Raw genomic sequence first — 27,248 nt, forward strand, 5'->3', positions numbered from 1 at the left:
ATGTATTTGCCATAAATACTTACTACATATCGTATTCAAGTATAATAAAGGATGATTATCCAAAGATATATAAAAGAAGCAAAATTGATCCCGATTTTAAAGTAGAGATGACTGGATGGATAGATATATAACACCTGCATCTTAGGTGAGACTGTGGGGAGATAGAAATGTGGAAAAACGGAATGTAGGGACACAAGTCCAAAAATATCTTCTGTTAGTGGTGGAGCTAGAGGAGACTTTGCTTTATTTTATTTTATTTTATTTTATTTTATTTTATTTTATTTTCTTCTTCAATTTTCTGTCTTCTAAAATGTCCATCTATTACTTGAGTAATACCCATAATACAAACAAAATGTCTTACCCTATCTAGATTACTTTTTGTAAGAGATACCACTTTGGGGGTGGGGAAAATGAGCCCACCAGCTATTTTAGGGGCTCTGCATCCTTTGTGAGGTTGACACTGACTCACCCATGGGGCCAACCAGCATGCTATTGGCTCACTACAAGGAGATAGAGACCCGCTGGGGCCTGAGGTAGGATGTCATGTCTTTGCGCTCTGTCCCACATAAGGTCAGGGCCAGTGGGTCCCGCGTAGCTGCTGAGGCCTGCTTTTCTCCTCAGAACTCCTCTAGAGCATTTTAATTAGCAAGGATTTATTGCTCCATTAATACTGCTTATCTTGGGAGCAAGGGGATCTTGCCACATTGGCTAGTGGCTCCTCTTGTGAAATGGCTTGCCAAGAGCTTAGCTGTTTCTTTGCTTTGTTTATCCATCTTTTTTTGTGGTTGTGGTGGTGGCTGGGGGTGGGGGTGAGTTATACTGGGGCCCCCAGAGGGTGGGGTACCCCAGGAGTCCCCTAAAATCAATACATTAGAGTGGCCTAGGTCCTTTTCCCTTTTGGTCCCCCACTGGTAGGGCAGGATAGATGTTTCTTGAAACTAATTCAGATATTTGCTGTATGAATGAGTGCACCAGTGACCTAAGTCTCAGGCCATTGGTCTAGGTCCAAGGGCTCTGAGCTTTGGATTCCAGACTGAGGTGGTCATTTTTATTGGCAGGCACCGGAATCGAGGAAAACTGAGTGACCTGGTGGCTGAGCACCTGGACCACCTGCACTATCTTAATGACATCCTGATCATCAACTGTGAGTTCCTCAATGACGTGCTCACGGACCACCTGCTCAACAGACTCTTCCTGCCCCTCTACGTGTACTCACTGGAGAACCAGGACAAGGTGGGTCTGGGGGCCTGGCCCCATTGCTCTTGCGGGCTGAAGGTCTTCAGAAGGAGGGAAGGACAGTCACCTTGAATAGGGCTGAGCTTTGCAAGGGGCCACAGCTTTGAGCCTGCGAGCGATTCCTTTCAAAGCACACTGGTTTTCTTTTCCTTTCCTCTTATTTCCTGGAAGTAGGGGGAGAGGGGAGGGCGAAGGAGAAAGGAGCGGGCCAGGAGTGTGTGTGTGAAGGGGGTAGATTGTAAAAACTGTAAAAGTGAATGAGAAAAGAATACTGACATCAGAATGAAACAGGAAACCTCTATGAATTTAGGTTTTTGGCTTCTCTGCATCTTTCTTTTGAGGTGTTCTCATTCTTGGTAAGTTTTTCTGGTAGTTGCCAGGGTTAATTGATTTGGAAAAGATCCATCCAGCCACAAAACTTGCACAAAATGGACATGAAGGGATGGAATGCACTTGAAAAGCTTCCAGGGCAATGACTGTCCCCAGTTAACAGGCTCAGAGTTCCTCGTGGGGAGAATGCCTGCTTTTCTTAAAAGTGCACATCCTCAGGTGTCCTCCCCTTTTCAGGGATGCTGGTCCATTGGGTCTGGGATGGGCCAGAAATCTCCATATTTAACCTGCCCCCTCCCGCCCCCAGGAAATTCTGAGCTGGTAGTTCTCTGCTTCCCCCATGAGAAATGCTGCTTCGGGGAGTGGAGGCCTTCTGCCCAGTCCCTCCCAGAGTTAAGGGGCAGAGGCCTCAGCAGGAGGTGGGACAGAGCCAGATGTGTCTCACAGGGGTGTAGCTTTCTTTCTGGAGGTAGAAGATGGAGATTCTTACTAAAAATAAGTAAACGGAAGAAAATTGCAACCCTAACCAAGTCTAGCAGAGGGAGCTCTGGGGGGCAGACAGAAAGCATGGGAAGTGGCTTTTTCAGACCTGGGTTTAAATTCTATCTCTTCCCTTTTCTTACTCTTGACCTTGGGCACGGCAGTTAACCTCCCTGAGCAAAACCAGGGTCCTGAAGATCTCTCAGGGTTGGTGTGAGCTGGAGCTCGGTGAGGCTCAGTGCAAAGGAGAGGCTTTTCAGAGGCTATAGTACCGCAGTCTCCCTGCCCCATTTTAAAAGCTCTTCCTGAGAATAGGCCCCTGGGGAGGAGGGGGGGTTTTCCTGGCAGGCCGGGACTTGGGCTCTCCATGTCCCAGCTGGGAAAAATTAACATTCTTGGTAATTTAAGGAGCCAATTCTTCTTTTGGCTCCAAACTCTAATCCGTGACTAATGATGAAAGATTTCTCAGGTGGAAAAATCATAGCCTTGCAAATGGTATTGAATGGGATTTGGTGGTGAATTTCTTTTGCAGAGTGGACTTTTGACTAGCTAGCGCCAGGCCAGAATAACTCAAGGTCCGGGAGGAAATTAGGGGACAGGGTGCCTCTTCTCCAGACAGATGGCTTTTGGCTGCATGTATTTTGTGCTATTCACTTGTGTGACCTGGGCTTCTCCCTCTTTCTTTCCCCTCAACGTTCAAGGGAGGAGAACGGCCCAAAATCAGCCTGCCGGTGTCGCTCTATCTTCTGTCGCAGGTATGTTTGATCATGTGCCCATTTCCCCACCACATGAAGGGGACCTTGGAATGCTGCTGCCCCTCAGAAATTTCCCGTCACATTGTCCTATCTTCTCTCTCAGTGTCCCCCATCTTGAAATAAGATAAGAAAATAAATGGGGGTTCTGTTTTCTACACACCGAGTAGAGGTGCCAGTATCTTCTGCATGGTAGTGGATGGAAATTAAACAAGAAATGAAAAATAAATCTAACCTGGCACTTAGGTAGTTGAGTTTTACCATGAGGATTGAGGTTTCCAAAACAACCAAGGAGTGTTCTAAATACCCTGGAAATGTGGACTGTCTGGGTCTTATTCATGGCATTTTGAAATAAGCCCCAAACTGCAGGACTATTGTGTGCATACACACAGCGACCCTGGTTTAATAGACTTCCACTAATGAGGCTGTTTTTAAAGGCTTTTGTCATGGTTCTAGTTCCCAGATTACCTTCTGGAAGGTATCTTGTAGCAGCCTCAGTTCCCAGATTTGCGTCTTAAGCCAAGTTGTCTGCCTCCCCCCCTTAAGTGTGTTTCCTTCTCGTAATTATGTAATATTTACAAGAAGGGAAAAACTCCATGGCGACCCAGTTACATAACTTTAAAAATATTTTTATTACAAGCAGTCCAGACTTTCAGGCCATCTCATTAGACTGTCAAGTAGTCAAACGTTTGACCAGAGCTCTGTTCTCACTTCTGCAAATGGCACAGGCATTTATTTGCTTTGCTGAGAGAATGTCCTTCTAACTTGGTCCCTGGGCCATTTTGAGTTTGAGGTGGGGCTGTCTCCCATTGGCCTGAGGCGAGAGACGCAGACCGAGCCTCCTCCCAGCGACTCAGCTGATCAGGATCTGCAGTGGCCTGCTCACTGTTCACTCCTAGCGTCTTGTTCTGGGGGCTCTGTTTGCTTGGAGCTCTGCACTGCTGCTCGCTCCTTCTGAATGCCCCTCTGTGAAACAGCTCAGTGCAAACCCCAGCCTCTCCTGGAAGCTTTTTCCACCACCTCATTACAAATCCGCCAGCATCTCCGCTTGGGATTCTGGGAGTCTGGCAGGACCCAAGCAGGCCAGATGCTCAGCCACAGGAATCTCACGGAACACACCCGCAGGACGCTTCAGCTGTGGGAGCCTTGCAGGGCAGGGTCTCCTCCAAGGAGTGAGGGGTCAGACCCCCCCCCCTTTACTCTGAGAACCCCTTTCCTCCTGCTTGTTAGTGAAGGACCAGCAGTCAGACACCTAATTACTTGTTTCAGTAACACACAGAAAGCACAGCTTGTAATCTGGTGTACCTCAGCTTCAGTGACAGAGCCCTTCCTCCCCTGCATTTTCATTTAGCTTTATTATAATGTTGCCTAAGTGTGTGAAAACCTCAAAGCAGGTATAAACCCCGTGTTCTTAAGCCTTACATCAGATCATCCTTGCCAGTTATTTTACAAGCACAGCCACAAAACCAAGAAAATTCACATTAACAACATTAATTTAGTATGACAGGATTCTGTCCTGCTGAAACTAAACTGCCACTGGTGAGGAGAGTGTGGTGCAGGTAGGCTGGCCCAGCTTTTCAAGTCTGGCCTGCAAACACTTCCACACACCATGCAGTGACTGGCTCTCCCCTTACTTGTTTTTCTTCATCCAGAGCTCAGGAAGGAATGAGCCTGAGTGGGTCCATAGGTGGGAATCAGTTGACTTTTGTCCAGTGGGCCCTTAGTAGGCACTCACTGAATGTGGATTGACTAAAAGAATAACTAAATGATCATTAAGGTCACGTTCACATAAGGTGCACAGTAGGTATTTGTGGAATGAATGAACTCAGTGATTGGGATTTGTTGTGTAGTTAAGTGTGGCAATAATTTGGCCATGAGAAGGTGAGAAAATTAACCTACCTCATCATCATAATTGCTAGTAGTTGAATGCCTTCCAGAGCCCTGGACATGGGTGAATTCATGTGATCATACTATGTATTCTCTATGATAGTAAACATGTTTTGTGTGAGTGTGTGTGTGTGTGTGTGTGTGTGTGTTTAAGTAAGTAGGTAGGTACTACATTTGGCTATTTTGCCTGTACCTTTAATTTGAATTGTATTTATTTTATTTAACAATATATTCACCCTATTCAAACAATACAAAGTGACATGTAGGGTGGGGTCTCCCTCTGAACCCTGACCCCCCAGGCACCCAGTTCCACTGCCCAGAGGCAGGTGGTGTTTCAGGTTAGTTACAGGGGTTTCCTCTGTCCTTCTAGAAATGTTCTCTACCAAGGGTTCTCAATTGGGAGTGATTGCAAAACCTTTCTCCCCACAGGGGATGTTTGGCAATGTCTGGAGATGTTTTCGGTTGTCATAACTGGGGTGGGGAGTGCTACTGGCACCTAGTGGGTAGAGACCAGAAATGCCGCCAGATAACCTACAATGCGCCGGACAGCCCCCACAATATAGGATTATGGCCTGACAATAGTGCCGAGGTTTGAAACCTTGTTCCATGTATATATAAAAAAACAAATACAAATGTGCTCGCACACACCCTTTTCATATACAAATAGTAGATAACCCTACGCTGTGCTGCACCGGTTTGCCTTTCCATTTTAAAGCAAAGTAGCAGGTGTGTCTGAACGAGCTTTGTGAGGCAGTTTTGAATACTGTGATTCCTAAAGCTGTTCCTCTGAATATTGGGCAACAGGGTGGGGTGGTGGGGCCATCCCAGATGGCCCAGTGCCTTCTGATTTTGCATCCTGGCACAATTCAGTCTATCTCTGGCTCGTGTGGCTTTTCTTCCCCACAGTTTCCACACCTACCCATACTGCCATGAAATTCTGGTGTGCCGAAGCCCACCGCAGGGGCCAGCGCTCATTCCAGTGGTGGATCTCTGTGTAGCTGATCCTTTGCCAAGTCCTTGATTGGAACAAGACTCACCAGCCCCTTCTTCCCGTATAACTAAAGTATTGGGCCGGTGCCTTCTAATCTTTTCATAATCGAATTTGACACTGAAATGCCTGTGGAGAGGAAAGAGTGTGCTGGTTTGGCTGCTCCTTTCCCACTGTGCTTTACTTCAGCGGGATTTGGCCTCACCCAGCCATGAGGGACAGTCTTGCTTTTAATGCATTTCCTTCCGCTGAAGAGCAGCCAGCCAAATAGGCAACAGTCTGAATGAAGGGGGGGAGGGGCAACCCTAAAGGAGAAACATGTAACTCATTTCTCTTGAATGTCACCCATTCTTTGGATTTTGTATCACAGAGATTGCTGCTTAATGCGGGGCTTGTGTAGCCCAGTGTCACTGCAGATCAAGAAAGGAAGATGTTGAAAGACTGCACACTTCAATACAAATCCCATTTCTTCTCTCTCACCAGGTCTTCCTAATTATACATCATGCACCCCTGGTGAACTCGTTAGCTGAAGTCATTCTGAATGGTGATCTGTCTGAGATGTACGCTAAGACTGAACAGGATGTTCAGAGAAGTTGTGTAAGTCATTAGCGTTACGACTGTTTCTAGACCTTGATAAGAAGCCATGGCTCATTTTGTTAACTTGTGTGTTTCTCTAAAACCGGAAACCAACTTTCTGCTTACAGCAACAGTGACGTCTAAACTACTCTGGGATTCAGGGAACCTAATCAGAGTCTTGAGATGAGTACCCAGGAAAATATGGGGGTCTATACCAGGAATAGATTCAGTGATTGTATGTTATTATTATTAATTTTACTTTATTTTTTCAAGAAAAATGATTTTAAATATAATGTTACATGCAATAAACATTAATATTTCAAGAAAAACAATTTTAAATATAATGTTACATGCGTGATTGTATGTTATTGAACATGGAATTATACTGCTTTGGGCCTCAGGTTGTATATCTATGGGACACTGTTATGGGGACAAAATGAGAGAATACCTTGCCTAAGACACAAATAGCTATAGAGGCTGGTCATGGGACATCTGTGAAGAGATAGGCCCCATCTGAGGGCAGTAGGGAGCGTTGGGGACTGTGGCTAATTGGAGAGGGTATGCCTCCTTTGTGAGCAGCTGCTATTCCACCCCAGACTGCAGTCATTCTGCGGGAATATGGATGCAATATTGCTAGGTTTTCTCATGTTTCCAGAGAAGCTGGCAATCTGCATTTTGATACAAAATCTCCCAGGATTTAAATTATCACTCAACTTTGGCCTAAACAGGACATATGTGGTTTGTGCATGTTTGTGCATTTTGTGCTCTGTCAAAGGAAAACACCGGATGACCAGTATAATGACTTCTGAGGCTTTCCCAGCTTAGCTCCTGTGTATCTTGCCTGCCTTCACTTCTCCCCTCCTGCTCATATGTACTGAGCTCCAGGCTACCTTAGTACTGGTCCAGGTTGCTTTTCCCCCAGTGTGCCCATGTTTCTGCTGTTGTACCTGTGTCCTTACCAAACCCAAAATCTGGAAGGCCCTTGCTGCTAGTTCCCTCTTAGCAAAGATCTTACCAGCTTTAAGCAGCTTGTGGCAGGCATCTTGTTTGTCATTATATCTGCTGCAGTGTGGACTGAGCAGACATGTCTGAGATGAGCCTAGAGTGTAGGCACACAGGTAAAAGGCTGGCCTTGCCCTCGGGCAGTCAGCTCTGTTGCCATATCTGAAGGAGTGGGTGGAGGGGGATCCTGTTGCATGAAAGGCCAGAGCTGTATGGTGTACCATTCATTACAAGAGTCCCCTGTCCTTCTGTTTTTTCTGGTGTAGGACTGCTAAGCCAGGCCATTTTTCTTTAAGGGAGCATTTGAGCCTCTTAAAAGGTTCCCAGAAACTTTCTATCCTTATTGGTGGTGGCATTAGTTCAGCTGTATTGAATGGAGCCTTTTCATGGCCCCTGTGTGGCCCGTCCTCTCTTTGATTCACTCCACAAGTGTTTCTTAAGTCTTTTCTTTGGACCTGGCATCATGCTACTTCTGGGGATATACAAAATCCTAAATAGCCTCTGTCACATTGGAGCTTTACAGTACAGTAGGAGAGACAAATGTTGATCAAATATACAAATAACTGTACTATCTTGAGTCGTATAAGTGCTCTAAAGAGGAAGTGTAGTGCTTGGTGAGAGAATTTAACTAGAGATGGTGGGGGTGACAGTGTGGAGCAGAAAACACTCCCCTAATGGTCCTTGTCATGAGAACACATGGTCTAGAAAATGTGGAGCTGACTTGGTGTTTATGAAGCCAGAGATGTTTCTTTGCAGCTTTCCTAAGCTCACTTTTGCAGAATGAATGCAAGTAATGGCGACAGAATCAGTAGGGCTGCTGAGGACCCTGCCAGCCAGCAGGTTACCTTGGGCAAGTTGTTTCATCCCAGACAGGAAACAGGGAGAGCAAGCCCTGCTCCAAAGGGCTCTTGGTGAGGACAGGAGGAAGATACACTTAAAGTGCCATCAGTTCTGCAGGTTGCAACCCAGTCCTCAGAGTTGTTTGGTTTGGTCTTCACAGTGGATAAAAGAAACATTTATGAATTAAGTTTCATTGAAAATTGATTTCAGGATTGTCTTGAACAGTCAGAAAATCTGGTCCTATTGTGCATATGTTTCTGCAGGAAGCTCTCAGAAGCTGCCCCATCACATGAGGCATGTGTTTGCCTTTCAGTTTCCCTAGTCCCCACCCAGTCTGCACTAATTCATACTACATTTACATGAATAACAAGTTAGAATGTATTGGGTCCCTTTGGACTTACTTTTGTCTTGTGATTTCCAGAACCCAAGATAGCTGCTAAGGCTTCATCACAGAATGTCTTCCCATGTGACACTCACTGCTGAGGTTAGACTTGGTTTTCCAAGATAGACCTCAGAGATGGTTGGGGTGCTAGGGTTTGCAGGTGTGTGTGTGTGTGGTGCTAGGGTTTGCAGGTGTGTGTGTGTGTTTAAATAGATTTTAGAGAGAGGATGGGAGAGAAAGAGAGAGAAGCAATCGAGGGATTGAATCTACAACCTGGGCATGTGCCCTGACCGGGAATCGAACCCGCCACCTTTTGGTGTACTGAACGATGCTCCAACCTTTGGTGTACTGAACGATGCTCCAACCTACGGAGCCTCACTGGCTAGGGCTGCAGGGTTTCTTTTTAAATTGAAATTGATTGGCATGCCCTTGTAAGAAATAATAATACCCTTTCCCTAGTTTTCCTCCATTGATAACATCTTGCAAAACTTTAAGTACCGCAAGCAGGATATTGACATTGAGACATGGGGTTTACTGTTTGAGCAAAAGCTAATTGCAGAAAGTTACTGGTGATTTCTCAGCTTGGGATACCCACTGTAGTCAAACCATCTAATCAGAGGGAGAATTGAGGAGATTTGTTATTTTTCCCTATGTCCTCTGCTTGGGATGGAGGTTGTTCCTTCAATGTGATAGAGGCGCAGTGTTCATTGTGGGGGATTCCTAAACTGAAAATGAGATTTTTCTGAGCGTGGAAGGAATTGCCATCCCAAGTGAAAGTGTCAACTTTCTACTTCCGGTTTTTGCCTTTCCCTGGGTGTGAAATCAAAGTTTGTTGTATTCTGATGACATTTGGGAAAAGTGGAGGTAAATCTCATTTATGACTTGTTTGACAATAGTCCTGGTAAGATTTACCTTCCTTCCCTCTGAGCAAGAACAGTCTCCTATTGTTTCCTGCCTAACTCGGATGTGGTTTGGTCATACTTGTTTTAAGTTTCTTGGTCTTTTTTAACCTACTTTCTCCTTCCCGTAATTTGTAGATAAGTTACTGGTATTGCTTCATTTTTACCAGCAGACCTTTCACAAAACCAAACCAAAATTGAAGAGAGAGAAGCAGAGGGAAGAGCAGAGTTATTTGAAAAGTCTGTAATTTAGGGTTAAATTTAAAATACATCAGCATGGTTAGATAAATGTCTAATTGAAATTCATCTGTGCATTAAAATAATATGGTTCCTGCTAAGGGATAATTTCTTGCTATACTTCTAATGCAGAGCAGATAGTGTGTTTCTTGTCAGGGAAATAGAGTAAGAGAACACTAATTCTGAAACTGCTAACATCTCATTATTCTTGGCAATATGAACGTATAGATTAGATTATGGGATATGCCTTATGACCTATAGGTACTTTTTTTCTTCTTCTTTAAGTAGGGACTTTTTTCATCCTGGGTTTCTGTGGGGGTCTATACGAGGAATAGATAGTTCTTGCATTCATTAATTCATTCATTCCTCATCAGAGATTCAAGGGTCCACAAAAAAAAAAAACCCCAAAAAAAGAACACGACCCCTGCCCTCACTGGGCTTCCTATCCCCCATGGGATGTCTTGGAGATGCCTGCATCGCTTATGCCATCATGGGGTTTGCCAGAGAAGCTCAGTGGGCACTCACTGCAGAAATGAATGACTCAGTGGGTGAACTGGTGATGGGCTCACAAGGGCCCTCGTGATGCTCGTAATGACTCTCAGAACAGAAATAGCCTTGGGACCTAACCCTCACATGCCACCTTCTCTTTGCTCACAGGAAGGCTTTGGGGAAGGAGTGTGGGAGTGGGTTGCTGTCGGTGCTGTTCCACATTCCACTGTAAGAGGCAGTCTAGTGGAGTGGATTCTGGAGCCAGACTCCCTGGGCTCCTCGGATGCCAGCACCTCATTTTACTAGTCCAGTGATGGCGAACCTATGACACGCGTGTCAGAGGTGACACACGAACTCATTTTTTTGGTTGATTTTTCTTTGTTCAATGGCATTTAAATATATAAAATAAAAATCAAAAATATAAATCTTTGTTTTACTATGGTTGCAAATATCAAAAAATTTCTATATGCGACACGGCACCAGAGTTAAGTTAGGGTTTTTCAAAATGCTGACACGCCGAGCTCAAAAGGTTCGCCATCACTGCACTAGGTGATCCCTGGGGCAAGTTAGTCCACGTCTCCCAGCTTCAGTTTCCTCACCTCTGCAGTTAGAGTAACAAACATGGATTTTTAGAGAGGATTAAATGCAGCATAAAATGCTTATTCCAAAACCTGGCACACATCAAGACATACATATTAGATGTTATCATTATCATGATCTTAGTTTCTGAGGCTGCAGTACAACCCTGTGTCCCCTACTTGGGACCTTTCTTCTTGGTATGATTAACAGAGGCACACTCAGAGCACCCTTAGGGAGGTGCCTTATGACCAGACACAAAGGCATGGAGGGCCAAGTGTAGCAACAATGACAACATGATGACAGCACTAATAGAAAATGGCCATTTAGTGGCAGTGGTCTGAGCTCTCAGTGTACATTCAGGGCCCTCCGATTCAGCCAGCCTCATACATGATCTCTGGAAAGTGCAAATACTTAACCAATTCATGTGCATTGGCTGGCTATGAATTCAGAAAGGGGAAGAATTCGGGCAAAATTGGCTTGTTTGTCCCAAAGTGAGGATGCTGACTGTCTGTAGACATCATTTCAACCAGTTGTGATGGTCACCAGATGATTCTCCGGGGTCACTAAGGGTTGAGCTTATACCTAGAACGTTAGCTGCCTGTTCTCTGCGTGACACCCATCCTTCCTGGGAGCTGGGCCCTCTGCTGGCAGACACTGCCAGGACATGGCCTGTGGAGCCGGCAGCTGAGAAAGTAATAGCAGCCTCGCTTCTCTGACCTGTGTGCTTGCAGAAGCAGCATCAGGGCCTTGGGGCTGCGTCTTCAGGGCTCTCTCCACACCAGGTTTGAGTCAGACGGCAGCAGAGCCTCCCGTGTGTTGAATGCAGCAGGCAGAATAGACCCCCGGATTGGAGTTCCCCCAAATCTTTCAGTGACCCTGACCTTACTTGTGAGCCCTGGTTAGTCAGTGCTGGTTCTGAAGGAACAGACATTCTTCTTCCTGAGAGTGTAATAGGCTTCAGGGAGACGGTTGATGGTGAACACCGAAGGGGAAAAAATAGGCTTCTATAAATCAAGGGCCTTACTTGCCACAGTTGTAAGCATTGCCGCAAAAGAATGAGAATTCATGTGTATTCTCCCTTTTTGCAGGGGCCGTTGTGGTCTATCCATAATCCCTCAATGGAATTGCAGCTCCCAGGCACCATTGTTGCCTGCAGAGGTATTGAGTGCGGCAGCTCTGGGTCACATGTAAAAGGATTTGACAGAATCCAAGAGAATCCCAGGTGCAGCATGTTCCACATATCAAGTAGGGCATCGTTGTAGATAAGAGATCTCCTACAAACAGTTGCCTCTCCCTTCCTCCTGCGCAGGAAGTGGGGCTGGACAACTAATAAAAGTCCCATAGAATAGAGGTTCACGGAGGGACAGCCTTTATTTAGCCGGGGCTACAGGTGACTGGACCTGAGGGCCCAGGGATGCTGCTTCCGGTTCATTGAGTCAGAGAAGGGCCAGGGGTTCTCGGATGGAATGGTCACACCCTGGAGAAGCCAACAGGGAAAAACGGAGTGGGCAGAGTGGGGTGGGGGTGGAGAAGGTTCTGTGACTCAGACTCTAGCTGGCTTTTCTGTGTCTGCCTGGAAGCATGACACAGAATGGGCCAGGGTGGCCACAGGCTGGAGAAGGGTGTGAGGTAGTGCCATGCCCCCTGCTGAATGCGTCTGCACTGAGAGTGGTCTGCATTGAGCCATTGGTGACGTCTTCCAGGTTTCTGCTAAAATCAGGAAAATCCAGGATGAGGACAGAAAAATGAGGCATCCACCACTTCTGGTGTCTCTGCCCTGGGGCTTTGTCAGTTTTCATCAGCAGCCTGGCTCTTTTGGGCATTTGAGTTTTTTAACTAGACTTTGAGTACCTTGAAGCTGGGTCAGCATTATTCATTTATCTAGTCAACAAATTATTGAGCACGTACCAGGCTGTTCTAGGCACAGGAGATAGACCAGGAACAAAAACAAAGACCCCTGACCTCCCGGAGCATCTGTTGTAGTGGAGGAGATCGAGGGGAACAGTAACACTTTAGTAACAGCGTATTAGCATGCGGGAGGTGCTCTAGAAAAGCGGCAGTAGTGAAGCAGAGAGAGGAGGCGCAGTGCCAGGATGCTGGGTGGGTGCAGTTCTCCCTGGGGGGCCAGGCCAGGCCTCACTGAGGAGGTGACATGTGAGCAAAGACTTGAAGGAAGTGAGGGACCACATCATGTAGATATCTGGAGGAAGAGCATTTCAGCCAGAAAGAACAGCCAGTGCAAAGACCAGGATGTGGTGTGTTAGAGCAACAGAAAGGAGCAGAGTGTTGAGGCAGAGCGAGTAGTAGGGAGGGGATGAGGGTCCAAGGTATGTGGCACCTTGTTAGTCATTGGAGGACTTGGAAGTTTTTACTGGGAGAACATCATAACGTTTGTGTCCCCAGTGTTTAGCATGGCTCCCGTAGCAGACATCGATTGTCTTGAAATAACGAATCTCATTGAGGGAATCAAGCACCTTGCCGCTGAGCCAAGGAAATGCAGTCTTGGTCAGTACCAAAGTCCTCCGCCAGGAAACTTGGTTTTGCTTGGGGTGCTTTGCCTGATAGGAGGCTGAAGGGCTGCACATGGGTCACTCCATTCACTTTTCTCTCTGGGTGCTCCTGCGATTTAATGCCAGTGGGCTGGGAGGGGAGTGGGTGAATCACTCATTGCCTGACTGACAGTAGACGTGGCAGGTGGGATAGACATGGCAGGTGGGTGGGACGCATCCCAGGAGATGGTTAGTGGGGTTTCCCCAGTGAGTTCTGAGGCCCTGGCTGCCCCGAGGGACTGCCCATTGCCCACCCACCTCAGTGCTCATAATCTTACTTCGGGACCTTCCTGGTAACCTCCAGCCAGGCATGGGGACAGATTCTCAAAAGCTTCATGAGCAAAGGGGGGGAAAAAGTACGGTAATTAGCTCAAACAATATTATTCTGGGTGACACGTAAACTCTGGATGGGCCATTCCTTAGTGAGAGCAGTGCTCATCTGTTGAGCACTTGCTGTGCGCCAGGCTGGTTGGCTTGCTCCCCTTTTCTCCCTCCCACAAGGATTTTTGGAGCACCCACACATTCCCTGCCTCAGGGAATACAGGATGAACAAGGTAGATGAGGTTCCTGTTCCAACATTCTAGTTGGAGGAAGCAATAAACAAATGTGTCAACACAGATTTAAGATTGGATCTAGGAAGAAATTGGAAACAGGTTTGGTTGGAACCACAGAAGATCCCAGATAGCCACAGTAATCTTGAGGAAGAAGAGCATTGGCTCATACTAGCCCAGAGAGGGAGGTGGTGATAAACTGTATGAGGAAGCCGACACCCCCCGAGGTTAGGTGATCATTCTGTTGTCACCCAGTTGCAGGGATTACAGGTGTCCAGCCCCAAGTCTTCATGCCCTTTCCATTTTGTGTCCTATGTCACCATCTGCAATGATAGTCACTTCCAGTTTAGCATGAGATGTAGAGCTGTAGACCGAATGTTTTGGGTACCTGAGAGTCACCAATATTTCACAGTCCATTATCTCTTTTTAGAGAACAAGACAAGGAAATACCAAATACATGCTTGGTATGTCATTGTTTAATGAAAGAGTACATTTTATTTTGCACAAGCGTTGAACATGCCTCTTCAGTCATAAATATCTTGCAGTTAATTAGCTCTTGATTGACTGCCGGATGTGGCATTGAGGAGAACAGAGAAGATGACCTTGAGTGGGATAGGCTAGTGGGATGAGGCTGGTCTCTTGCAGACCCAGCAACACCTCAGAGGTTGCTCTCTAGGAAGTCACAGCACTGTCTTGTGTTACCTGCTTTCTCACTAGGAGTGCTGAGCGAGTACTCGGTGCAGTGCGTGTCTCCTGAGCTCTAAGATTCTTTTGATTCCAGATAAATGGACATTTCTTTGGGTTATGCCTCTGCTGCTACAATGCTCCCTGATAATTGGCCAATTCATGGAAAAGAATGCCATGCTCCTCTTGTTAATGGAAGTGGCCTGTTACCTCTTCATGTTTTCCCCCTCGCTGTGTTTTATTTTCCCCATTAAATTTGGCAGCGTTGCCCAGACGCCTCGCTGATGTGGTTGCAATTGTGCATTCTGGACACGCGCTTGGGCTTTGGTTCAGCAGCCCCACATTACTCAGGGTTTGGCATGTAGCACTCCCACCCATACATCACGCTGGAGTTTATTCTGTCTGATGTGTGCTTGCTGATCACCTCATTCTGGAATGAGAAGAGGCTCACTCTGCTGCAATTATCAGCCCATTTTCTTCTGAGCCAGTTACAAAGCCATGCTGCAATGCCATTGTTATGTTTGGTGTAAACCTGGGCCACTGTGACCCCCATGACATTGCAAGCTCTGTGTATATGAGACAAAAACGGAAACAGCTATACATTGTGGTCGGTCATATGATAGGTCAGAGGACCACGTAATAAGTGGTACATAAACTGTCTCTGAGCTCTGGCTGCCTGCTCCTCTGATTAGTGTGACCTAGTGTCATGCCTTTTACTCCAGTCCTTTGGGGGCTGGCCCACCTTGGGAAGCTCAGCAAGTGCTTGTTGCAGGGGATGAATGAGCAGTGCAGCAGAAGGTTTGAACACAGGGCGCTTAAAGCTACACTTCCTGGGTTCTAATCCTGGCTATGCTCTCACTAGCTGGTGACCCGGGCTGACAAGTCCCACGTTCTCTGCAGCTCCTTGCCCCAATCAATTGGAGGATAAAGTGAGTCAGTATGTGCTGGGCACATTTCAGATGCTCACTAGGTATTGCTGATCGTTGTCATTACAAAAAATAACAAGAAAGTGTGCTACCTCTTGCCACCACACAGCAGCTCTAGATGGGGGAATGCTAATTGAGGCCCACTTGATGCACGTGGAAACTGAGGCCCATAGAGGAGAAGGTAGTGAGCAGCGTAGCCAGGACTCAAATCAGGTGAGTGGGGCACCAAGCCCAGGCTCCAGCTTCCGTGTCCCTGACGATCCCATGCCGTGTGTGCTGGACACCCCACCAGTCCCAGCCCCAAGGCTGGAGATTGGGAAGGTTGGCCAGTGGCCGCGAGCACTTGGGGAGTCTAGGCTGCTAACAAACCAGAAAGCCGGTGAACAGTAAGTAGGTAGGGAGTCAAGTTTAAAACAGAGAGTGTGATTGTTTTTTAAAGGTTAGCCCCTCCCCTCCATGTCTTCCATCCTCGTGATCTGTTTGCCAAGGTGGAAGGTAAATGGCTATTTCAAGTGTGCCCCTTTGCGGCAGGCAGTATGCCAGGCACTTTTGCATTCAGGATCTCATTTCAGCCCCATGGCAGCACGCGATGGAGTTGCTCTTGTCCCTGTTTTACATATGAGGAAAGTGAGTCTGATTTGATCAGGGTCACTTGGCCAGTAAGCAGGTCTGAGGTCTAAGCTCAGATCTGCCCTTATGTTGGGCATTTTTTTGTTAGTCAATATGGCTGCCTCTTTTCTTAGGGGAAAACCTTTCTCTTAGTTCTAATCCCTTAGCAGAGCTGTTTGAACAAAAAGATTTTCATTGCTTCCTCAGAAGGTGAGTGAGCTAAGCCTGGGAGAGCCTGGAAGGTGAGCTTCCTTCCCGTCATCATTGTGGCCACTCCTATAGATCCAGGTGGGATTCCGGGGCCATGTCACCTCTCCTTTCCCTTTGTGCCCCCTCTAGCCACCAGTCTCTTTTTCCCTCCTTCTCAACCAAGATTCGGCCTGGTGTTCCCGCAGTCCTTTTCCTCATCACTCCCCAGCCACTGCCTTCTCCCCTTCCCACTGCACCACTAAGTAGGCACAAAGAAACGCACCCAGCACTGTCTGCCAGGTGCTGAGGCAGGAGCACCCCAACATCACTTCCCAGGCCATGTGCAGCATGAGCTCCTTCATGAACAGCTGGCTGGAGAGGCTGCCCAGCTGGCCCAGCGCCACCTCCTGACTTCCCATGTGCATGCTGCCATCTGGGGAGCTGGCCAAGCACATTGTGTCCCTGGATACCGCAGCGATCACCAAGCACACCCGTTCCAGGTGACCCTGGCCTAGACAAATACAGGCTGGAGCTCTGAGCTGTCCTTCCTCGTGTTCTCTTCCGTTCCCGAGTGTTCTGGTGAATTGTTAATATGCAAGACTCCATCAGTCATTTCCTTCTCCGAGAAGCCCTTTTAACTGTCCCTTCCCCCACCCTCTTGCCTGGCACAGTTTCCACTCCTTCCTTTGTGCCCCAATGACCTTTTTTGCCTAGTTTCCACCTGGGATGCACAACAGTACATTGCCTGCTCCTGGCTGGACTGTGAGCACTGCGAAGGCGTGGTCTTGGCTTCTTTGCTCTCAGCCCAGCACTTGGTGTCTAGGTAGGGCTCAGTGAGTGACTAGGTCCGTCCCCTGGTGACTGCAGTGAACCCAGCTTCCCAAGTTGTCTGATTGGCTCCGAGCTTGGATTAGGGCCGTGGTCGGCAAACTGCGGCCCCATGAGTGTGGCTCTTCCTCAAAATACCACGTGCGGGCTCGCACGTACAGTGCGATTGAAACTTCGTGGCCACACTCAAGGGGCCAAAGAGCCGCATGTGGCTCGTGAGCCGCAGTTTGCCGACCACTGTATTAGGGCATTACGACAATCTGACTTCATTGAAAATCCTTTAGGTAGCCCTAACCGGTTTGGCTCAGTGGATAGAGCGTCAGCCTGCGGACTGAAAGGTCCCAGGTTCGATTCCAGTCAAGGGCATGTACCTTGGTTGCGGGCACATCCCCAGTAGGGGGTGTGCAGGAGGCAGCTGATCGATGTTTCTCTCTCATTGATGTTTCTGACTCTCTATCCCTCTCCCTTCCTCTCTGTAAAATATCAATAAATATATTTTTTTTTAAAATTTTGAAAATCCTTTAGGTAAATGTTGTTTTAATTGAGGGATAATGTAAATAAAAGTGAGTATCTCATGTGTACTGCTTGATGGCCTTGTAATATGATCACATTTGTGTGTAATTCAGGTCAAGCTAGGAAATACTTCTGTCATCGATGCAGCTCCTTCTCGGTCTGTAACCAACACTCCCCTCCCCCAGCTAATCACCATTCTAATTTTCAGAGGTGCCTTTATTGTAAAGGCATTTTAAAAAATTGTGGTGAAATACATATAACAAATACCACTTACGATGGATTAACCATTTTTAAGTATTCAGTTCAGTGGCATTTAGGTGCATGCCTTCAAGATATTCTTTACATTTAAATGGCACTGGTCATACTTTCTTGGGGTAAAACAACTGAATGAAACAGAAGCAACTAGAGTAGAAAGTGAAAGTTCCCCCAACATTAGTATCATCCTCAGAAGGAACCGCTATTTTCAGTTTTTATATCCTTCTAGACCTTGCTTGGTGTAATGTCTTGCAGATATCTATCCACACAGGAAAACATGAGATATATGTACATGTTTTACATCTATAATTTTGTTTAGAATCCTTGATTGACTGATTGTAACTAGCTTTATCACGTGCAGTCAGAGCAACTCCATTACATGTTGCCATGGGGCTGAAATGAGATCCTGAATGCAAAAATGCCTTATAGGGAGCAGACCCAGACCTTGTGGAGGACGTTCTGTTTGACATCTGGGCATCAGCTGTGCTGCCTCTCCTTATTCACTCAGACACCCGGGCCTTGCGTGCTTCCATCCTTCCTCCTGACTCCTTGCTCCTGACCCCTCTTGCTGCCCCTGCAGGACCTGCTCTCAGATCCTGCAGCACCTAAAAGGCCTTAGTTATCTCCGACCTCTGGGAAGTCACCTCAAGTATTCAACTTTTAAGCAAGGACCAAAGCCTTAGGTTGGGTGGATGAAGGCTGGTGGAAGGCATCATTAACCAGCAGGCAGGGGCAGACACTTCAGGGAGCAGGTTAGCCCTTAGGCCACCCCTGAAATCACATTGTTGGCCTTCAGCTGGCCCTGACCCCAGAAACCAGCCTAAAGGCCAGCCAGAACCCAAGGCTTCCCTCCTGCACCCCCCAGTTGGGCACTGGCCCAATCTGTGGTCAGTAAGCAGGGCCCAGGATCTCAACGCTCCTCCCACAGCTCAGGCTCCTGGTCCCTAGGAGGTGAGCCTTAGTGAAACCCCACCTGCGGCCTCTGGGAAAGAGACCTTATTTCAGAACACTCTTCTCTGAGGAACGTGTGGTGTGCTTTCTTTATGCGAAGAAAATCCCAAGCTGCCTGATTTTTTACTGATAAGTGGGCTTTGCCACTTTTGGTTAGTTTCATCACACCTGCTTTTCCTCTGTGGGAAGTTCAGCTCCTGAAGGTGTTGGGCAACTTTTTTCTTTCCTTCCTCCCTTCTTTTTTTGTTCTCTCCTGCACTTTGGATATAGTATAGTACAGGCAGCCATGAATTCACTCAACAGCCCATCCCATCGAGGCCCTGCCCTGTTCCAGGCACCTAGTTTAGTCTTGAGAGCTCAGTGGGAGTGGGCTGGACCAGGACCCCGCCCCTGAGGGCTTTCCATCTGTAACATTGGGAATTATCCAGGGTAACAAAGAGATTCCTGGGAGGCTGGCAGCCACAAAGTCTTGAATAGAGCAGCAGGAATGATCTCGAATCTCTGCCTGTTTCACAGCCAGGTTTTGATGTTGTTAATACTAAGGGGGGAAAAAATCAGGTTTTAAAATTTTTTTATTTTTAAAAAATATTTTTATTGATTTCAGAGAGGAAGGGAGAGGGAAAGATAGAAACATTAATTATGAGAGAGAATCATTGATCAGCTGCTTCCTGCACGCCCCCTACTGGGGATCGAGCCCTTGACTAGAATTGAATCCGGGACCCTTCAGTCCATAGGACGACACCTTATCCACTGAGCCAAACTAGCTAGGGCAAAAAAATCAGACTTTTTAAAATATAGAAGAGAAAGAGGGAAAATAATTCCAATATCCAGATGATCCTTATTGAATTTTTTCAAAAGTTAATATGCATGCATGATTAGAAATTTCAAACCTAATGGAAAGGTACAGAAATGAAAAATGTAAGTGCACTTGTGTGACTGAGCACACACAGTACCGCCTCCTTCTTTCCTCAAAGATGAAATCTTAATATTTTCATATTCTTAATGCAGCTTTCCAAGAAAAATTGTGTTTCCAACTGGAGCCTTTACCTGAAACGGGCCCCACTGTGTCCCTTCTTCTTGCTTTTTCATCCCAGTGCTGTTTCTGTATCAGTCCATCACGCTATGGGCAGACCGTAATTACCTAACCACTCCCCATTGATGGACATTTAGGTTATTTCCAGCAGCTTACTAGGTAGGTTACATCCTAAAGGTTTGAAATTTCCCCAGCAAGCATGCCTTCCCTCTTCCACTCCCAGATCACCGAGAAAAGCAGATCCCTTTGGAAAGTTTTAAAATTCATTTTCATAGTTGATTTTTTTTAATGTAGGCAGGGAAAGGAAGGTAACTTACCATTCTTATGTTGAATGCTTACTGTATTGACAGGCTCTGAAAGGAACTTTCTGTCCATGATTTCATTTAGTAATTTTAAGTAAGAATTACTTTCCTGATGTTTTAGACCAGGAACCTGAAGGTCAGAGAGGCCCCATAGCCAAGGTGGAGTTCAGCTACAGTTTACACAGCTTGGACCAGCCCTGGGCTTTGTGCGCCGTCTTACTTCCCTTAGTTCTGTCCATTGTTCTGTGCATCTGCATCCACACAGCTCAGGGCGAGTTTTCTTCATCCACCTTTGTGAATTTCTGCTCAGAACTTCTAACTGGGTGGTGTTTTGCTCCGTGTTTGGTCTTGGTTTTCTGTTTCTGAAAGCTTTGGTTGTGTATGGCATGCTCTAGCTTTCACAGGGAGTAAGCTGTGATCAGAGGAAGCTGTCACTTCATCTCAGGGCCCTAACTTACTGGGTTCAGGTCCTTTATGAGAGGATGGGGGACATCTGGGGCTACATTTGATCACTTGGCATCCCACGTGGGCTCTGATGGATGCTGTCTGTCAAGCGGTGCACACTCACTCTGAATGCCCTGGGCTCTTGGTGGGTGGTGTCTGTAATTCGCTATCTGCATTTCCTGGACACTAGAATCATGTCTCAATTGATTTGTCATTTTTGTGGATGAATAATCCTAAGTGGGTAAATAAAAATTAATGTTTGTATTTGGATGCTAATTTAGCTTTCAATTACGTTTTGTTTTGAGTGTTATTGAAATTAATTTGTGTTCCTTGAGTACATTCTACTTATTGGCAAGATACAGTGGCCCCCAGAATACAGCTGGTCGTTGTTTGGGGTAAATTCAGAAGATGGATAAACCATATCAAGATAATGGGAAAGTTTACTTGAAAACTTTTCCCTTTTTAAATGACAGAATGATGTCTGAACATCATCCAGACCCTGGAAAGAGAAAAAGACTTCCATGAGAACCCTGCCCCAAACAAATCAGGCTGTTTTCTTTTGACTTTGCCCCTTTCTAGTCCTGGTCCATTTGCAGGTAAATACTTTTTAGAGAGTACTAAATGGAACGGAGTGTGAGCTCCTGGTGAAGCACTGTTATTTTAGGAAGAGCTTGGGGGTTGGGATTGGGCAAGCTTCTATTAAAATTCTGACTCTTCTGCTCAGTAGCTGTGTGACATTGGGCAAGTCACTAAACACTTCTGAGCCTCTATTTTCTCATCTATAAAGTGGGACTGATAATCCCTATATCTCCTGGTTGTTATAAGGACTGAGATAAGCCATGTTTTCCAGAATATGGGACATGAACCAGTGGTGCCACAACAGGCCTTCATTTCTCTTAGAAGCCTTCTGACTTTCTAGGGAAAAGTTCTTTGGGCTAAACTTCCTTTGGGTATGAGCTTTAATGCCTTGCTGATACCTGCTCCCCTTCTAAAGAAAGCCAACGTTTGGCTCATTCAGTTACCTTGCTTTTCTTTTCTGTTATTTTTATAATAGCAGGTACACTGGTGTTCCATTTCCTTTAGGGATACACAGTTTCTTTTAAAACAAATTTATTTAAATAAGAGTTAATAACAATAACAATGTGCTGTAGTTAAGACAAATTGTGCAGGTGGCATGTGGGTTTGAATTCCATTTTTTCCTCCTCCTGGCTGTGCAACCTTGGGTGGTCAGTTAACATCTCTGGCCCTCAGATTCCTTATCTGTAAAATGAGGATAACACTAGTACTGCCTCTCGGGGTTGTAAAGTTTAAATGAGGAAACATCGTCAGAGCCCTTAGAACACATCTGGCACGTACAAAATGCCATCAAGTGTTCACAGTTTTGAATGCAAATGACTGACTTTGGGAACACTGGAGATGGTGTTGGTGAAGTGCAGGTTCTGACTTAGCACCGTGGGCAGTGAATGCTAGCTGGTGTTATTGTGTTGATTACTTAATAATGATGATGTTAATAATAGTCATAATAACAACTAGGAGGTAGCATTTGTTGCTTTGGAAATGAATTTCTTGGGGCAGAAACTCTCAGACAGCTTGATAGGTTCCAGTGAGATGCAAAGGTTCAAATCCGTCTGTTATCTCGGTTCTACTTCTCTAGGCCAAGCCCAGCATTCGGTGCTTTATTAAACCCACCGAAACACTCGAGCGGTCCCTTGAAATGAACAAGCACAAGGGCAAGCGGCGGGTGCAAAAGAGACCCAACTACAAAAACGTCGGGGAGGAAGAAGACGAGGAGAAAGGGCCCACCGAGGATGCCCAAGATGACGCCGAGAAGGCTAAAGGTACAGAGGGTGGTTCAAAAGGCATCAAGACGAGTGGGGAGAATGAAGGTGAGTGCGCCCGTGAACGCTGCCCTGCTGCCCACTGCGAGCCAGGCTGTCATTTGTGTCTGGTCCCCCCTGTGTCAGTGGGTGCTTCTCTTCATTCCTGACACCAGCGTACCTCACTCTAAACCAGTGATTTTCAACCGTTTTCATCTCATGGTACACATAAACTAATTACTAAAATTCTACAGCACACCAAAATATATATTTTGCCCATCTGACAAAAAAAAGTGTAATATTTGAACACTAGACAGCTATTTGTTGTGTTGGCTGTTGTTATTTTTTTACTTGACAATCTAAGGGGAAAGAGGTCAGTGCCCCTGATTAGTCAGGTATTGCATGTTTTAAAAATTCTTGCAGCACTCCAGTTAAAAATCGCTGCTCTAAACAACCCCGCCAGTTGAAGGTAGATCTGGTATAAGGCCTGCCCTCACTGGGTGGGTAACCTGGAGCAGGGTTCTTTTTTTTTTTTTACATTTTATTGATTTTTAGGGAGAGAAGAAGGGAGAGGGAGAGAGAGATAGAAACATCAATGAGAGAGAAATATTGATCTGCTGCCTCTTACATGCCCCCTACTGGGGATTGAGCCTGCAACCCAGGCACATGCCCTGATCGGGAATTGGACTGACGACTTCTTGGTGCATGGAATGACACTCAACCAACTGAGCCACACTGACTGGGCAGGGTTCTGTACCCTTAATCTGTATTTCAGTTTCCCCATCCGTAAAAAGAAGGTAACAAATAGCATTTACTTTTTCTACAAGAATTAAATGTGTTAATACATGTATGTAACATGCACAGAACAGTGTTTGGCCTGTGTCATAAATATTTGCTGCTACTACTATTATTACTACTGTTGTTATCATCATCATTTTTATCATTATTGCTGTTCTTATTATTCATGATAACCTGGATTATTATTTTTGACAGAAGTCATTCTTCCTTGCACTGCAGGAAGAAAAGTGGGGAGTGTTTAATGAACTTACATGCTTTTAAGAAGATTTGTTTCTTGTAATCAAATAATGAAATATAATCCCTTGGATTCTTGCTTTAAGTTTTTTTAAAGTTCCATGTGTTTAGAGTGAGGTACACTTGTGTTTGCTCCCTATGGGCTAAATAAGCAGAATAGTTCAGTCCTCTTTTTTGCCTTTGTCAGGAATGATTCTGTTTTATTTTTCACCTCCCTCTTATAGATGTTAAGACCTTCTTAATATGGAGAGCATGGTCTGCTCTGGGATTAAGCAACTTTAAACTGTCCAGTTCCTTGTGTCATGGGCCGGGCACACAGCCACACAGATGGGGTCCCTGGCCACAGCCCTGAACATTCTGGGTGAAAAAGGTGATGGGGTGGAAGTGGGCTGGGGGCTCTGGTTGCTAGAACTGAATTCCCACCACACCCCCTAGGACAGGCACGGGCTCTCTTTGGCTCTCTTTGGCTCTCGGCTGTGGTCTGCTGGGGGTGTGAGGTCCTGGGCTAGCAGTGGCTGCTCCGAAGCCAGCTCTCTTCGGCCCATCTGCCTGGACTATGTGAGCCCCTAGTCCCAGGCGTCTGAAGCTGGGAAACAGAGTGGCTCAGTAAATCAGTGACTGGGAACTCAATTGTTTGGGGAAGTTTGCTACAATTATGCAGCCAAAACCCGCCCCCGCCCCCACACCACTGGCCCCATTCTGATTTTCTTGGCAGCTCTCAGTGAATGCCACGATCACATTTCGATAAGTATCTCCAAAACATCTCTCTGGTGCCACCTGGCCCTCTTTTTAAGGCTTAGAGTTCCAGTATGCTTTTATTTCTGTTCAAAGTGTGTAGTAAGCATTTTGGTTTAGAAATTCTCATTTGGCTCGGAAAATCTTTACCAACATATATCGCTTTAGAGAAGAGGCATGGGGGAGGGGCAAACACAAGGGAAGCCATACTTGTTTGTTTATTTGGATCATTCCGATTTTTAAAAAACAACAACTCGGGAGCAAATTGTCAGCTTAAGCGCTAGATTTAGCTGTCCTGTCGCCACATCAGGGGGCAAGGGATGACTTTACCCCATTTTGTACTTTGTGTTCTCGTCAATTTTGTTTTGGAAAGATGCTACCCTCTTTCATTCCAGTCCTTTTAAGGGCTGCTCTCTAACCAGGCCTGGGCTGTGACTAAACGTGGTGTGGACAGGGCAGTGTTGGCCTCAAGCACACAGCCAAGTGAGTCAGCCTAGCGGCCCCATCCTCATGCACAGGGCTTCACTGGCTCTGCAGGCTGCAGTTCCAGCTTGCTGTTGCGCTGAGTTAAGGACTCCTGCACCCTGAGCCCACCTGCCCTGTGCAGCGGGTAAGGGGAGAATGCTCACCAGTTTCCAAAAACCTATTTTCCAGGCAATCACTTGGCCAGGTTGTGCCAGACAGGGCCCAGGAATTTCTCCAGAGGTTTTGTTTGGCTCTCAGTGATCCCTCAGCATTTTGGTACCTTCTTCTTTTTTTTTTTTCTTTTTATTTTCTTGACTGTGCATCCAGCTCACCATAAATAAATACGATTTCCACAGGCCCGTCCACCAAACAGACACCTGTTGGACAGCAGGATTTGTATTCTGGGGCATTTGAACCACATACTTGATCTCTTAGTTATTCTCATATTTGAAGGTGCGGCTGGTGGGTGTTCTCTTCCCTCGACTGTGTTTGTGTTTGAATGAAACCACACAGCTGTTAATTCCTGTGACTTGGAAGGGCATCAGGCACATGTCCTAATTCAGTTTCAAGCCAGAGGACAGTAGATGGGGGAGGTGCCTGGGAGATGGGAGACCTGACTTGCAGACTTATAGGTTTGCTGTGGGCCTTGGATGGTCTTCTCAAGCTTGAGGCCTTTCTTTCTTTCTGGAAATTATGAGTATAGAAAATATGATTCATGTGACAATTTTTGTGTTGTTGTTAATCCTCACCAAAGGATATTTTCTCCATTGCTCTTCAGAGAGAGTGGAAGGGAGGGGGAGGGAGAGAGAGAGAGAGAGAGAGAGAAAGAGAGAAACATTGATATGAAAGAGACACATCGACTGGTTGCCTCTTGCACGCGCCCCGACCAGTGGCGGGGAGTGAACCTGTGACCCTTTGGTGCGCGGGCCAGTGCTCTAACCACAGAGCAACATTGGCCAGGGGGACAACTTTTTAAATGAGGATATGTTGGTATTCTTGAGTTTGCAAGATTTAGAAATTCAACTCTGGTTGGCTTAAGCAAAAGGGGTGATTATGTTTATGTAATTGGGAGACCAGGCATGGCTGGACCCAAGTGCAAAGATGACCATTGGCAGCACCAGGCTCACATCCTGCCAACTTACCACCAAGTGGAGAGGGAGCTGCTTCTTCCCACTGGCTGCAGCTGAATCCTGGGGGCTGATGCCTGTTGGTGCTGACGGGCCTGGCTTGCCCACCAGTGGAAAGGGATGTTCTGTGCTGATTGGCCAGGCCTGGGTCACGTGTCTCCCTACAGTGGCTCCCTCAGTAAAAATGAGGAGTGTTCATCAGAAGAAGGGGGTTAGATGCTGGGCGAGCACAAACAGCGGGCCCTCCCCTAGAAAGCCACGGTATTCAGTATCCTCATCCCCTGAGGGCTATCTTCTCCCTTCCTGTTCTGAGGTGGATAGGTGGCTTTCCCCTCCAAATGATCTCTTCTGTAGCAAACGTCTTGCATTGTCTCTGGGTCTAGGGCAGCCGTGGGCAAACTACGGCCCGCGGGCCGGATCCAGCCCGTTTGAAATGAATAAAACTAAAAAAAAAAAAAGACCATACCCTTTTATGTAATGATGTTTACTTTGAATTTATATTAGTTCACACAAACACTCCATCCATGCTTTTGTGCCGGCCCTCCGGTCCAGTTTAAGAACCCATTGTGGCCCTCGAGTCAAAAAGTTTGCCCACCCCTGGTCTAGGGGCTTATTGACAGCCTGGTTGTAACAGATGGGCACAGGTGACTCTTCAATAAAGAGATGCTGACACCAGTTTCCCCCTGCAGACCCTGCCATCCCCATGTTAGTGGTGAAATCTTTACTTTAAAGGGTGGCTTAAAGCACAGGAGTAAAAAGGCATGTGGTTGCAAGTCACAATTTTGCCATGACCTGATTTGAATATGGCATCAATATGTGTGCTTTTTTTTTTTCTGTAAATGCATCACCCAAAATTCACACCTCCTCCACATTTAAGTCCAGACAAGGATGTTGTGTGAAATGAATGTGCTCCCCTGGACCTTCCACTCCTATCCCCGATTTGCAAAGAAATTTGTTCTGCCTCAGTGTGATGGGTGACTCATTCTGAAACCAAGAAAATCACAGGGCCCCTAAATTTTCAGAAGTTGAATACTGAAAGGAAGACGAAGGAGCCCTTGTCCCTGCAGCTGAAGGAGTGCTCGCTTGGACATGTGCTCAAGTCTTAGCTTGCTCTGCAGTCTGAAAGGGTAGTCGTCTCTTTCCGGATTCACTTAGAGCAGTAACTTTTAAACATGCCTGAGACAAGAGAATGAATCATTTGAACTTCTTGTTTGAAAAATAGGATTTGGTTTCTGTTTCTTGGCCTATGGAAAAGGTAGGCATCCATTTCACAGCCTGACCTTCAGAGCCTACCCTTGTCTTGGAATTCCAGCAAGGGCCTGGCATGCAGGTGACAGCACTGACTTTGAACTTGCCAGATCAGCTGGGACTTGAGGGGACCCTGGGAGCTTGCAGCCCAAACTTGCCTTTTTTTTTTTTAAAGTCTCTCCTGACATGAAGTGGAGCCTGGCCTCATTTCTGACTCCTCTTGTAAAGCCAGAGTCAACCCCAGACCCAGCAGTTTTCTGATTGGGATGAGCCAGGGACTAGCTGTCAGGAGTTTAGGGTCTGAATCCAGACC

At 46.4% G+C, this 27,248-nt stretch overlaps 1 protein-coding gene across 13 annotated transcripts in view; it reads left to right on the forward strand.

Annotated features, from left to right (window-relative positions):
• Positions 1-27,248, forward strand: part of CLEC16A (C-type lectin domain containing 16A) — a 222,268-nt gene that overhangs the window by 31,809 nt on the left and 163,211 nt on the right. For 10 of the 13 annotated variants that reach the window (XM_023760228.1, XM_023760226.1, XM_023760231.1 and 7 more), the window contains 4 exons: positions 1,059-1,233; positions 2,748-2,801; positions 6,157-6,270; positions 22,166-22,397. In XM_023760228.1, the coding sequence (XP_023615996.1) occupies positions 1,059-1,233; positions 2,748-2,801; positions 6,157-6,270; positions 22,166-22,397 (575 nt within the window). The remainder of the gene's footprint in view (positions 1-1,058; positions 1,234-2,747; positions 2,802-6,156; positions 6,271-22,165; positions 22,398-27,248) is intronic. The other 3 variants (XM_023760229.1, XM_006096342.3, XM_006096343.3) reach the window with 1 other exon arrangement.

This window comes from Myotis lucifugus, unplaced genomic scaffold (assembly GCF_000147115.1).
Source record: "Myotis lucifugus unplaced genomic scaffold, Myoluc2.0 scaffold_176, whole genome shotgun sequence".
In the NCBI taxonomy this organism is placed as follows: Eukaryota; Metazoa; Chordata; class Mammalia; order Chiroptera; family Vespertilionidae; genus Myotis; species Myotis lucifugus.